The 15593-nt window shown below is 39.7% G+C and overlaps 1 protein-coding gene across 1 annotated transcript in view; it reads right to left on the bottom strand.

Annotated features, from left to right (window-relative positions):
- Positions 1–15074, bottom strand: part of RGL1 (ral guanine nucleotide dissociation stimulator like 1) — a 206644-nt gene extending 191570 nt beyond the window's left edge. Inside the window, exon 1 of the mRNA XM_004372905.2 lies at positions 14926–15074. Within this exon, the coding sequence (XP_004372962.1) occupies positions 14926–15057 (132 nt within the window). The 5' untranslated portion in view covers positions 15058–15074. The remainder of the gene's footprint in view (positions 1–14925) is intronic.
- Between the last annotated feature and the right edge of the window lie 519 nt (positions 15075–15593).

Here is a 15593-nt window from a genome sequence, read left to right as displayed (position 1 = left end):
AAAGCTGAAGAAAATTAAAACAAATCCACAAAAGCCAAAATACAACCTTGAGTATATCCCACCTGAATTTAGAGTTCATCTCAAGAATAGATTTGATGCATTGAACACTAATAACCGAAGACCACATGAGTTGTGGGAAGGACATCATACATGAAGAAAGCAAAATGTCATTAAAAAGACAGGGAAGAAAGAAAAGACCAAAATGGATGTCAGCAGAGGCTCTGAAACTTGCTCTTGAATGTAGAGTAGCAAAAGCAAAAGCAAGAAATGATGAAATAAAAGAACTGAATGGAAAATTTCAAAGGGTGACTTGAGAAGACAAAGTATTATAATGAAATATGCAAAGACCTGAATTTAGAAAACCAAAAGGGAAGAACATGCTCTGCATTTCTCAAGCTGAAAGAAGTAAAGAAAAAATTGAAGCCTTGAGTTGCAACTCCGAAGGATTCTGTAGGCAAAATATTGAATAACACAGGAAGCATTAAAAGCAGATGGAAGGAATACACAGTCACTGCACCTACCAAAAGAATTAGTTGATGTTCAACCATTTTAAGAGGTAGTATATGATCAAGAACTGATGGTACTAAAGGAAGAGGTCCAAGCTGCACTGAAGCATTGGCAAAAAACAAGGCTCCAGGAACTGGCGGAATACCTATTGAGATGTTTCAACAAAAGGATGAAGAGCTGGAGGTGCTCATTTGTCTATGCAAAGAAGTTTGGAAGACCACTACCTGGCCAACCAACTGGAAGAGATCCATATTTCTGCTCATTACAAAGAAAGGTGATCCAATGAGGAATGCAGAAATTATCAAACAATATTATTAATATCATACGTAAGTAAAATTGTGCTGAAGATCATTCAAAAGTGGTTGCAGCAATATATCTACAGGGAACTGCCAGAAATTCAAGCCAGATTCAGAAGCGGAAGTGGAACAAGGGATAGCTTTGCTGATGTCAGATGGATCTTGACTGAAAGCAGAGAATACCAGAAAGATATTTACCTTTGTTTTATTGACTATGCAAAGGCATTCGACTGTGTGGATCGTAACAAATTATGGATAACACTGCAAAGAATGGGAATTCCAGAACACTTACTTGAGCTTGTGAGGAACCTGTACATACACCAAGAGGCAGTTGTTTAAACTGAGCAAGGGGAGACTTCATGGTTTAAAATCAAGAAAGGCGTGTGTTCAAAAAAACTACTAGAACTAATAGAAAGATTCAGCAGAGTAGCAGGATACAAGATGAACATTTAAAAATCAGTTGGATTCCTATACATCAGTAAAGAGAATGATGAAAAGGAAATCAGAAAAACAACACCATTTATAGTAGCCCCTAAAAAAATAAAATACTTAGGAGTAAATCTAACCAGGGATGTAAAAGACCTATACAAAGAAAACTACAAAACACTACTGCAAGAAACCAAAAGAGATCTACATAAATGGAAAAACATACCATGCTCATGGATAGGTAGACTCAACATTGTGAAAATGACAATTCTACCCAAAGTGATTTACAAATACAATGCAATCTCAATTAAAAAACCAACAGCATTCTTTAAAGACATGGAAAAACTAATCATCAACTTTATATCGAAAGGGAAGAAGCCCCAAGCCCCTTTCCATATAAAGTAAAGCACTATTGAAGAAGAAGAATGAAGTATGAGGACTCACACTATCTGACCTCAGAACCTACTATACAGCTACAGTAGTCAAAACAGCCTGGTACTGGTACAACAGACACATTGACCAATGGAACAGAATTAAGAACGCAGATGTAAACCCATCCACCTACAGTCACCTGATCTTTGACAAGCACCCAAAGTCCATCAAATGGGGGAAAGGCCGTTTTTTTTACTAATGGTGCTGGCAAAACTGGATGTCTATCTGCAAAAAAATGAAACAGGACCCATATCTCACACCATACACAAAAACTAATTCAAAATGGATCAAAGACCTAAATATAAAGCCAAAAACTATAAAGTTCATAGAAGAAAAAACAGGATCAACGCTAGAGGCCCTAACGCACGGCATTAACAGGATACAAACCATAACCAACAACACACAAGCTACAGAAGATAAGCTAGATAACTGGGATTTTCTAAAAAATCAAACACTTATGCTCTCAAAAGAATTCACCAAAAGAGTAAAAAGAGAACCCACTGACTGGGAAAAAAATTTTTGGCTACTACAGATCAGACAAAGGTCAAATCTCTAAAATCTACAGGAAAATCCAACACCTCTATAACAGAAAGACAAATAATACAATTAAAAAATGGGCAAAGGAAATGAACAGACACTTCACCATAGTAGACAGCCAACAGACGCATGAGGAAATGCTTGCGATCACTAGCCATTAGAGAAATGCAAGTCAAAACCACAGTGAGATACATCTCACCCTGGCATCATGGGCACAAATCAAAAAAAAACAGGAAATAATAAATGTTGGAGAGGCTGTGGGGAGATCAGAACTCTTATGCACTGCTGGTGGGAATGCAAAATGATACAACCATTATGGAAAACGCTATGGTGCTTCCTTAGAAAGCTAGAAATAGAAATACCATATGATCCAGCAATCCCACTCCTAGGAATATAACCTAGAGAAATAAGAGCCGTCGCATGAATAGACATATGCACACTCATGTTGACTGCAGCATTATTCACAATATCAAAAAGATGGAAGCAACCTAGATGCCCACCAACAGATGAACAGATAAACAAACTATGGTACATACACACAATGGAGTATGCATACAATAAAGAATAATGATGAATCTGTGAAGCATCTCACAACATGGATGAATCTGGAAGGGCATTAGGCTGAGTGAAATAAGTCAATCACAAAAGGACAAATATTGTATGAGACCACTACTGTAAAAACTCATGAAAAGGTTTACACACAAAAAGAAACAATCTTTGATGGTTATGAGGGAGGGGAGGGGTGAGGATGGAAAAACACCAAATAGACAATAGATAAGTGGTAACTTTGGTGAAGAGTAAGACAGTACACAGTACTGGGGAAGCCAGCACAGCTTGTACAAGGGAAGGTCATGGAAGCTCCATAGACACATCAGAACTCCCTGAGGGACTGAATTTGCTGGGCTGAGGGGTGTTGGGACCATGGTCTTGGGGAACATCTAGCTCAACTGGCATAACATGGTTTATAAAGAAAATGTTCTACATTCTACTTTGGTGAGTAGTGTCTGGGGTCTTAAAAGCCTGTGAGCAATCATCTGAGATACTCCACTGGTCTCACCCCTTTGGTAGCAAGGAAGAATGAAGAAAACTAAAGATACGAGGGAAAGATTAGTCCAAAGGACTAATGGACCACATCTACCATGGCCTCCACTAGACTGAGTCCAGTATAACTAGACGGTGCCAGGCTACCACCACTGACTGCTCTGACAGGGATCACAATAGCGGGTCCCGGACAAAGCTGGAGAAAAATGTACAACAAAATTATAACTCTCAAAAAAAGACCAGACTTAGTGGCCTGAGACTGGAGAAACCCCGAGAGTATGGCCCCTGGACACTCTTTTAGCTCAGTAATGAAGTCACTCCAGAGGTTCACCCATCAGCCAAAGATTAGACAGGCCCATAAAACAAAATGAGACTAAAGGGACACAACAGTCCAGGGGCAAGGACTAGAAGGCAGGAGGGGACAGGAAAGCTGATAATAGGGAAACCAAGGTCGAGAAGAGTGTTGACATGTCGTGGGGTTGTTAAAAATGTCATAAAACAATATGTGTACTAACTGTTTAATGAGAAACTAGTTTGTTCTGTAAATCTTCATCTAAAGTTCAGTAAAAAAAAGAAAGGTGTGTGTCAGGGTTGCATCCTTTCACCATACTTATTCAATCTGTATGCTAAGCAAATAATCTGAGAAACTAGACTATATGAAGAAGAATGGGGCATCAGGATTGGTGGAGGACTCATCAACAACCTATGACAGGCAGATGACACAACCTTGCTTACTGAACATGAAAAGGACTTGAAGCACTTACTGAGGAAAATCAAAGACTACAGCCTTCAGTATGGATTACACCTCAACATATAGAAAACAAAAATCCTTACAACTGGACCAACAGCAATATCATGATAAATGGAGAAAATACTGAAGTTGTCAAGGATTTCATTTTACTTGGATCTACAATCAATGCCCATGGAAGCAGCAGTGAAGAAATCGCAGACGTAGTGCATTGGGCAAATCTGCTGCAAAAGACCTCTTTAAAGTGTTGAAAACAAAGATGTCACTTTGAGGACTAAGGGGCGCCTGACCAAGCCATGGTGTTTTGAATCGCGTCATATGCACGCGAAAGCTAAACAATGAATAAGGAAGGCCAAAGAAGAATTGATGCCTTTGAATTATGGTGTTGGTGAAAAATAATGAATATACCATGGACCGCCAGAAGAACAAACAAGTGTGTTTTGGAAGAAATACAGCCAGAGTGCAAGGATGGTGAGACTCTGTCTCCCCTATTTCCCGTATTTTGACATGTTATTAGGAGGGACCAGTCCCCAGAAAAAGACAACATGCTTGGTAATGTAGAGGGTCAGCAAAAAAGAGAAAGACCCTCAATGAGATGGACTGACACAGTGGCTGCAACAGTGAGCTGAAATACAGCAATAATTGTGAGAATGGCACAGGACCTGGCAGTGCTTCGTTCTGTTGTACACAGGGTTGCTATGAGTCAGAACCCACTCAACAGCACCCAACAACAACATAAAACAAACAACAACACACGTGAAGAACGTGCTTTTAGTTCAGTCAAGTACGTGAGACCAAATGGACAGCGCCTGCCCAAAAGCAAAGACAAGAAGGCAGGAAGAGACAGGAAAACTGGAGGAATGGACATGGAGAACCCAGGGTGGAAAAGGAGAAGGGGAGAGTACTGACACATTGTGAGGATTGCAACCAGTGTCACAAAACAATTTGTGTATGAATTTTTGAATGAAAAATTAATTTGCACTGTAAACTTTCACCTAAAAGACAATAAAATTAAAAATAAATAAAATAAAATCCAGATGTATTAAAAAATTGTGGCAGAGAGAAAAGGAGTCATTCAGAATCGCAAAGAAGAACGCTAGCTAGGTCTCTCATAAAACCATAGCCTTTAATTTCAGCAAAGAGCAGCCTTTTCAGGGTTTAATAAAATGCACATCCACTGCTTGTCCAAATTGTCTTCCAATTTCTTTTTTAAAAATTCTCCCTCTTCCTGTCTCTCAGATGAGTATGATTTAATCTCCAAAGCATGCATGATGAACACATTACTATTTCCTCCTCCAAGAATGTGATGTTACAATGTGGGGCCCATTCCTAAACTGGATAGAGAGGAAGAGGTCATTTGTCCAGTCCCCAGGCAATTCACTAGTTTAATTCCACACAGAGAACATCTCTGTTCCACAGCCACAGAGAACATGGTTATCTTGGCAGTCTTCTCACACATGTGAGGAATTGAACACAGATATGTCCAGTTTGTGGTGGATGATGCAGTGAAAATTCAATCAGCAATATTAAAGATAAAAAATATCACCACTACTTAGTGCTATTCAGTGGTGAATCAGATGAATTACCTTTGTACCCAGAGATGGCAACATATTGGATGATGTTACAATTAAGAGAAACAACATACTGCCATGAAATCATGAACGTGATTACTTAATCAATTATCAGGTATTTATGGGTGCTTCAACCTATGTCCAGCAATGTGCCACTGCTTTTGGGGTTATAAGTGAAGTAGAATTAAAACTAATGGATATGGTCTCGTGGACAAACAGTCTAGTTGGAGACAGAGAAGTCCCATCATGAAAAAGTGAACAATCCCAAATAATCGCTATTGAGTATTGACTAGCATAGTGTAGACAGAGAGAGAGACCAGTGTAGGCTAGAATGGTTTTGAAGCATTCTAGACCATGCTTCATATGTCTGGCAGAGTAGCATTTCTAAAACACAAATCTGAACATGTCACTACCCCTTCCTAACACCTTTCACTGACTTCCCTATGCCCACAAAATAATTTCTTCATTTCTGAGTAAGGCATATAAGGCTGTTCATAGTTTGGTCCCCATCATGGATTGAACGTGTCCCCCAAAAATACCTGTCAACTTGGCTAGGTCATCATTCCCAGTATTGTATCATTGTCTACCACTTTGTCATCTGATGTGGTTTCCCTGTGTGTTGTAAATCCTATCACTATGATGTAATGAGATGGATCAGAGGCAGTTATATTGATGAGAGCTACAAAATTAGACAGTGTCTTAAGCCAATCTCTTTTGAGATATAAAAGAGAGAAGCAAGTAGAGAGACATGGGGACCTGCACCTGAGAAGCTCCTCAACCAGGGTAAAATTGATGCCAAGGACCTTCCTCCAAAGCCGACAGAGAGAGAAAGCCTTCACCTGGAGCTGATGCCTTGAATTTGGACTTGTAGCCTACTAGACTGTGAGAGAATAAATTTCTCTTTGTTAAAAGCCATCCACTTGCTATATTTCTGTTATAGCAGCATGCGATGACTAAGACAGTCCCTCTTAGCTTCACCTCTTGCCATTCTTTTTCTGCAACAGATGCTCTAAACTGCAGCGTGCTGTCTAACACTTCTCTTTACATTCTTCCAGGGATGTTTACTCTGACTCCCCTACTAAAAGTCCATTTGTTGGGCTAATTTCTACTTTTTCTTTAAGAATGAACTCAACCATTACCTCACTGGGAAACCTTCTTTCCCTGACACTCACATTTATAAAAGTGTACACACACCCATGCTGGATTACACTCCAGGCTCTCAAAATACCCTGTGGTCATATTTATTAAAGTACTCACCACATAGTTTTGTAATTATCAATAAAGTTACTTAACTCTGCTCCCCCATCACCTTGTCCATTTTTTAAAATCAACTTTAATCAAAAACAAGTTGCTATCGAGTTAATTCTAACTCATGGTGACTCCATGTGTCAACTTATTTACGTATAATAAAATGCATCCATTTCATATAGTTTGTTGAGTTTTGACAAATACATACACCTATGTAACCACCATGACAATCAAGAAATAGAATATTTTTATCACCACCAAAACATGGCCAATCCCCTCACTGGTCCCTTACCCATTTTAAAAAATAAAAGACATTGATATTTTATAAGGACTTTTATTTTTCACATTTAACCCTTGTATATAAAGGTTTTTTTTTTTTCCTACTACTTGAAGACATTATTTTTACCTAAAAATTAAATATTTGAGCTTAGCAGCCTGTCATAGATTGAATTGTGTCCCCCAAAAATATGTGTCACCTTGGTTAGGCCATGATTCCCAGTACTGAGTGGCTGTCCTCCTTGCTGTGATTTTCCTTTGTGTTATAAATCATAATCTCTGCCTCTGGTTAAAGAGGATTAAGGTGGGATGTATCACCCTTGTTCAGATCGCATCCCTGATCCAATGTAAAGGGAGTTTCCCTGGGGTGTGGCCTGCACCACCTTTTATCTTACAAGAGATAAAAGGGAAGCAAGGAGAGAGTTGGGGACCTCAGACCACCAAGAAAGCAGCACCGGGAGCAGAGTGCGTCCTTTGGATCCGGGGTTCCTGTGTGGAGAAGCTCCTAGTCCAAGGGAAGGTTGATGAGAAGGACATTCCTCCAGAGCTGACAGAGAGAGAAAGCCCTCCCCTGGAGCTGATGCCCTGAATATGGACTTCTAGCCTACTAGACTGTGAGAAAATAAATTTTTCTTTGTTAAAGCCATCCACTTATGGTATTTCTGTTATGGCAGCACTAGATGACTAAGACACCGCCAGAACACAGGTGTTGGTGAAAACAGTTGCAAAGTCTAAGCCAAAATGGGAAAGGAAAAGACTCATATCAACACTGTCATCCTTGGACATGCAGATTTGGGCAAGTCCACCACTATTGGTCACCTAATCTACAAATGTAGTGGGATCGACAAAAGAACCACCAAAAAATTTGAGAAGGAAGCTGCTGAGATGGGAAAGGGCTCCTTCAAGTATGCCTGGGTCTACACTTAATGGTTTGACTGAGACTGGAGGGACCCCGGAAGACATGGCCCCTGGTCTCTTCATTAGCCCAAAACTAAAACCATTCCCGAGGCCAACTCTTCAGACAAAGATGAGACTAGACCATGGGATATAAAATGATATTCATGAAGAGTGTGCTTCTTAGCTCAAGTAGATACATGAGACTAAATGGGGAGCTCCTGTGTAGGGGCAAGATGAGAAGGCAGAGAGGGTCAGGAGCTGATTGAATGGACACAGGAAATCCAGGGTGGAAAGGAGGAGTGTGCTGTCACAGTATAGGGAGAGCAACTAGGGTCACATAATAATGTGTGTATAAATTTTTGTATGAGAAACTTACTTGAATTGTAAACTTTCACTTAAAGCACAATTTAAAAAAAGAAGAAGTATGCCTGGGCCTTGGATAAACTGAAAGCTGAACGTGAGTGAGGCACTGCCGTTGATATCGTGGAAATTTTAGACCAGCCAGTATTATGTCACCATCATCAATGCCCCAGGACACAGAGACTTTATCAAAAACATGATTACGGGAACTTCATAGGCTAACTGTGCTGTCCTGATTGTTCCTGCTGGCGTTGGTGAATTTGAAGCTGGTATCTCCAAGAATGGGCAGACCTGTGAGCATAGCGTTCTGACTTACACACTGGGTGTGAAACAACTAATTGTTGGTGTTAACAAATTGGATTCCGCTGAGCCACCCTACAGCCAGAAGAGCTATGGGGAAATCGTTAAGGAAGTCAGCACCTATATTAAGAAAATTGGCTACAATCCTGACACAGTAACATTTGTGCCAATTTCTAGTTGCAGTGGTGACAACATGCTGGAGCCAAGTGCCAATGAGCCTTGGTTCAAGGGATGGAAAGTCACCTGTAAGGATGGCAATGCCAATGGGACCACACTGCCTGAAGCTTTGGATTGCATCCTGCCTCCAACTCATCCAGCTGACAAGCCCCTGTGTCTGCCTCTCCAGGATGTCTACAAATTTGGTGATGGCACTGTCCCTGTGGGCAGAGTGGAGACTGGTGTTCTCAAACTGGGCATGGTAGTCACCTTTGCTCCAGTCAAAGTCAACACTGAAGTAAAGTCTGTTGAAATGCACCATGAAGCTTGGAGGAAAGCTCTGTCTGGGGACAACGCAGGGTTAAATGTTAAGAATGTCTCTGTCAAAGATGTTCGTTGTGGCAGTGTGGCTGGGATAGCAAAAATGACCCACCAGTGGAAGCAGCTGGCTCCACTGCTCAGGTGATCATCTTGAACCATCCAGGCCAATCACTGCTGACTATGCACCTGTGCTCGATTGCCACACAGCTCACACTGCTTGCAAGTTTGCTCAAAGAGAAAACTGATCGCCCTTCTGGTAAGAAGCTGGAAGATGGCCCCAAATTTCTGAAGTCTGCTGATGTGGTTCCTGGCAAGCCCATGTGTGTTGAGAGCTACTCTGACTATCCCCTTCTGGGTCATTTTGCTGTCCATGATATGAGAAAGACAATTGCTGTGGGTGTCATCAAGACAGTGGACAAAAAGGCTGCAGGAGCTGGCAAAGTCACCAAGACTGCTCAAAAAGCTCAGAGGGCTAAACGAATATTATGCATAACACCTGCCACACCAGTCTTAATCAGTGGTGGAAGAATGGTCTCAGAACTGTTTGTCTCAACTGGCCATTTAAGTTTAATAGTAAAAGACTGGTTAATGATAACAATGCATCATAAGACCTTCAGAAGGAAAGGAATGTTTCATGGACCATTTCTTTCTTTCTTTTGCGTGGCAGTTTTAAGTTATTAGTTTTTAAAATCAGTACTTTTTAAATGGAAACAACTCGACCAAAAATCTGTCACAGAATTTTGAGACCTATTAAAACAAAGTTTAATGAGAAAGCTGTGTCTTCTTTTGGTCAGCAATGAAACTTTCTAATCCGGGTGTTTTCTCTGTTGAAACTATTTCAGGGTTAACCGAAATGCTTCATGCAGCAATTGAGTGGTTTTTTCACCTACATCTAAAAGAGGAGGCGTCTTTAAGGACTTGGTGGAAAAGCTATGGGAGTGAGTTTGGTTGCAACACTTAATACTGGTTAGGACAGAAAAGCAAAAATTAACTTGTAATGTTTATATATAAGCTGCCTTGCAAGAAAGCTAAATTCTGTAATAAAGGCCATGTTGCATATAGAGTTTAGTTTGGTGTAGTATTATTGAGAGTGTTTGTTATAATTTCATCAGTTTCTCGCTTTTTGAAATGTGCGTTCTCACATCTACAAATAATGCAGTAGTTAGAATCTAAACTGAGATTTAAATAGTATTTAGAAGTGCACTGCTTCTAAGGCACAATTATATCTAGGTTCTAGGAGAAATAATGATAAAAAATACAGGAAAAAATTAAATATTTGTATTTTTAGACTATATTTAGAATAGTTACAATTGATCACTACATTGAATATGAAAATATTTTAATTTCAAATATATTTGACAGTCTTATTTGTGCCTATATTAAACTTTTAAATGATTGCAAGAAGGCAGTTAAGTAAATTCAATGTGGTCAAAACACTAATGATTCAACATTACCTAGATGACACTTTGTGAACAAGTAAAATAATTTTAAAAGATCATTTTAAGAAAATTTTTAAATTTCAAAATCACACTTCAATAACTCACAGGAGAGTGTAAGACTCATATTTCCAGCACAGTGGTGACTTGAATACCCTAACTGACTCTCCTAAAAAATGTTTGCTAAAATAGTACTAAAATATCTTTTTCAACATTGATAAGCTGGTAAGAAATTAAAACTCTTAAAAGCCAAAACCTAAATGAATGCAGAGCCCACAAGAATAAGCACTGAAGCTGCTTCCATTTAGATAGCTTTTGCCAAACTAGGTAAACTTCAGCTTTGTGGCTGTTGTTGTTGTTATGTTTATGTAATTGTCCACGAAAATTCAATTTGTGTTCCCCTGTCCAGAGTACTGAGTCATCACTACCCACCCGAAGATTCTATTTCCCCACCCCACCTCCCTCACATCCCTGTGGGGCAATGTGACTAGTTCTCACTGGTAAACTGATAAAATATATGTCATTTCTGGTCCAAGAGGGTTAAGAAGTGGATGTGTCTTCTTCATACTCTCTTTTCCTATTTGCTAATTGGGATCAAAAGATCCCAAGGCCCCAGAGAATGATGGAGCTGCAAGAAGGAAGTAGCCCAGGTCCCTAAACCACCAGATGAAATTCACAGAAGATAATTCACAGAAGAAACTAAACAGCCAAAAACCATGTAAATAGATGCTCAGCTTCACTAGGATTCAGGGAAATTCACTTTAAAACAACAAGGTCCCATTTCAGAACATCAGATTAGCCAATATTTAAAGACCTAACAAAGCCAATAACTGGTGAGGATATAGGACAGGGAAAACTGTCACATACTACTACTAGGGGTATACACTGATGTCCCATTTTGGAGACCACCTAGTAATATTTAGTAAAATAAAAGTGTTCATAATTTCCAACTCAGCATTCTACTTCTAGGTGCCTATGCTAAAAAAACTAACACATGTTCACAATAAAAAATGTATTACACTGCCCATTGTATAGGAGAAAAATGCAAGTAAAAGTTAATCAAGAAGAGAATAGATAAATAAATCTGGCTCCATTAATTAATAGAATATAAACAGCAGTTAAAATGAATACACAAGAACTACGTACATCAACATAGAAAACATAAAACAAAAACAAAATGTTCAGTGATAAAAGCCAGCTGTAATTTGGAAATGGATAATGATGATGGTTGCACAACATGATGAATACAATTAATGTCACTAAATTGTACATCTGAACAATGTTGAAATGGCAAATGCTTTGTTACATATACAGTGAAACCTAGAAGGCCAGAACTCGGCAGGACTGCCTTGTTTTTCCAGGTCTCAAAAGTCTTCCACTTTTGACAGGGTAAGTCTTACCATTTTTCTGTCACTCTCTATTGTGGAAAATATTTGAGTTCTCCTTCTCTGACAGGTTTCCACCTTACATAGGATCCTGCTCTCAAAGGTTTACTGTATACAGTCATCCCTCGGTATCCGAGTGGGACTGGTTCCAGGACCCTCACGGCTACCAAAATCCTTGGATGCTCAAGTCCCTTATAAAACATGGCGTAGTATTTGCATATAACCTCCGCACATCCTCTTGTATACTTTGACTCAGCTCTAGATTACTTATAATACCTAATACAATGTAAGTGCTGTGTAAATAGTTGTTTCCTCACAATTGAAGACTTGCTCTGGAAGGTAGCCTTTCTCTTCTATGAGTTTCTTGAGCTTTTCTGGGAACACTGATGCTGCTGATTCCACCCGTGATCTTGAACTTCTTGAGGCTGTAGCGCTTTACATAGCTAGCCAGCCATCTCTTACCAGCCTGAAACTCCTTCCTCTTGCCATCTTCAACCCCGTCATACTCAGCCTTTGAGGGACTGCTTTTTTTCACAGAGCCATTTTTTCACAGAAGCAAAGGGTACACACAACACAAGTAGCCAACGAACAAGAGCTGAGGTGAAAATGCTCAAACAACGAGAGCTGGAGAGAGACTGAGGATCTGTGAGATGGGTGTGCCTACACATCACTTCATTTATGTGGGTTCAGCAGGGTGCTCGGTGCGTGGCAAATTCAAGTTTTGCTTTTGGGAACTTTTTTTTTTTTCCCCTGAATATTTTCGACCCGCGGTTGGTTGAATCTGCAGATGCAGAACCAGCAGATATGAGGGGTGACTGTATTTACCACAATAAAAAAAGTAAGCTGTAGAAGTATATATACAGTATAAAACTTGAATAAAATTTAAAAGATGAAAATCAATACTATGTACTGGATACATTATCTAGTATAACTATAGAAATATGCGTAAAAATGATAAACACTAAATTCAGGATAGTGATTACCTTTGGGGAAGGAGGGAGGGGAATGGAATAGGGTGGCAGGGTGCAAATACAAGGAAGCACCCATTCTCAAGTTTATGCAAGTGCAGGGCACAAACCTAAGAGTGGGTGCCTCCTTAAATTTTGTACCCTCAGCATCTCACTTGGCTCACGCTAGTCTTGACTCTGTTAGGTGGGGTACACAGAAACGTCAACTGCTATCTGTGGAGATTTATTTCTTCCCTTTAAAGAAAATCTGCTGTGCAAGCATCCCTACAGAGAGGGTTTGTATTTGCTTCTGCTGGATTTCACATGTATGACTAATTGTTATGTTACTTTCTTGGACTGAAATTGTCACAAAATGTGAATATTAAGAGATTTGGACTCCAAACACAAATGTAATGAGGACTTGGTATAGCGATTTCTCATGGGAAAGTCCTTTTCTCTTTACAGAATAACCAAGAGAAAGACATGTGACTAAGCTTGGTAGCAAGCTTCTCTCCCATATCTTTGCATCTTTAGCAGAAAAACATGAGGATAAGTAGGGGGAAAACTGATTTGGAGTATATGCCAAGGGCAGCACCCTGAGTAGTTCCTGCAGAGTTGGGTCCTGTACTATTTCCAAGTCTAGTTCTCCAGCTTTCCCAACCCAAAACCCTCCAAAAATTTCCCGTTTTGCTTAATTTAACCAGAGTCAATTTCTCTTGTTTGCAACCAAAAAACTCTGATACACTTGTCGCATATTATTAAACAATGAATTTATATAATTCCACTTGCTCTGATTCTACTCTTTGGAGGCAACTTCCTTACCATGATTTAATTTCCCATTTAGATTTGCCTACAGAGAGTGTGTACTAGAACTTCTAACCTAAATATTTCAGGACATGAAACTGTTGCACTGCTCTCAGTTAATGGATTACAATGCTGAACAGGTTTTAGTGGAGCTTCCAGACTAAGACAGTCTAGGAAGAAAGGCCTGGCAATCTATTTCAGAAAATCAGCCAACAAAACCCTATGGATCACAACAGTCTGATCCACAACCAATCGTGGGGATGGTGCAGGACTAGGCAACACTTTGCTCCACTGTGCACACGGTCACCATGAGTCCGGGGCCACCCTGATGGACACTGACAACAGTAACATTTTCTTTTTATACATAAGTCTCATAAACTTAATTAACGTGAGTTTTCCCCAAGAAAGATGGATCTGCTGTTAGATTTGTGAGAAAATGAAATTTCTAGGCTTGAAAACTGAGAACCAAATCCTGGACAATCACCCAAGATAATGGTGGAGCCTCTAGGAAATAGTTGCTGTTCCTTCTGGTAGCCAAAATACCATTGACTAAGTGTTCTGTGTTTTCCCTATTACACGTCTATCTACATTAGTTGTTTTAAACTCCTTGCGTTTGTACCTCTCTCTGAGGTACTCTTTTCCCCATATTAAAACCTCTAGTTTTCATTTTCTTTTCACAGCAGATAAAATAGGTATATTCCAGGCTCAGTGAACAGTCAGGTCTTTCTAGTAAAAATAAAAAGCATAATTTACAATTTCCAATGAGGGAATAAAAGCATTCATCTCTCTCTGTCTCTCTCTATACACCCTCCTTTCTCCCTCTCTCTCTCTCTCTCAATCACACACACATACTAACATTTCATATAAATCAAAATGAATTTTAACAATAGACTTCAAGAAAAAAGTCACAAAAGGCAGCCTTGAGAGAGAAGGCAGGATGGAGAATACCCATCGGCTATACATTGCTGACACATGAGGCTAAAGTGCTGCTTGTACATGTATGAGCCTCCTCATTTTTTAAAGTTCTGGCTGTCAATTCTACTTCCTTCAACTGAATACTGTGGGGTGATTAATATCTAAAGGATATACCATGGACTTTTGTTCCCCACATTCATGGCTATGTCCCCGGTGCCTGAATAAAGACTTGCCCAGATGATCTTTGGTCCTAGCTACACTAAAAATTATAGTCTGAGCTATTCCGCCAGTACACCAACTATGGCACGTAGAGTTGTCTTACCTCCTCTGTCTTTAAAACTTCCCATATTCGAGCATGATCTTCCACCAGCCAGTGTCCAGTGCTGTCTACCTTGGTGGGAAGTTTGGACTTAGACACCACTTGACTAGGCTCTCCCACAGTATTCTCCTCCATCTTGAAAGAGCCAGGCAGGAGGCATTACGGATCTGTATGGAAGAATAAAGTGTGACCCAGATTAAAACATTAAATAACATAAAAAGGGATATGAAAGCAAATGATCATGTTTGATTTGTGGATAATGAGACCATTGAAGACAGTATCACAATAGGTTTTATGGCCCCTTTTTATATTCTAAATATTCGTTATTGGTATTTTAATGCAGTCATGTGGAGAAAAGGATGCATTTTGGTAACAGAAACAGTGATATAGCTTTTAAAGCAAAACAAAAACCATCATCCATCTATTATATCTGCTCATCACTTTGCTCTTGGTCCCGCAGGAGGAGAGATGGAAATGTGTGGACATAAGGCACACCTGAGTGATGGTTTCATATTTCCATGTCACTTGATGCATGTGGAAGAAGCACTGGCTATGAAGTCAGGAGAAGTTCATTTATTTGCTCTTCAAACATCTATCGGGCACTGTTGATACCAGGCTCCACGCTGGTATCACACAACCAATGATTTGGTAGTATGGTTCTTAATCTCAGG

Source organism: Trichechus manatus, unplaced genomic scaffold (assembly GCF_000243295.1).
Source record: "Trichechus manatus latirostris isolate Lorelei unplaced genomic scaffold, TriManLat1.0 scaffold00021, whole genome shotgun sequence".
NCBI classification, from domain to species: Eukaryota; Metazoa; Chordata; class Mammalia; order Sirenia; family Trichechidae; genus Trichechus; species Trichechus manatus.
Note: the sequence above shows the minus strand (reverse complement) of the source record. Positions and strands in the feature narration are given on the sequence as shown.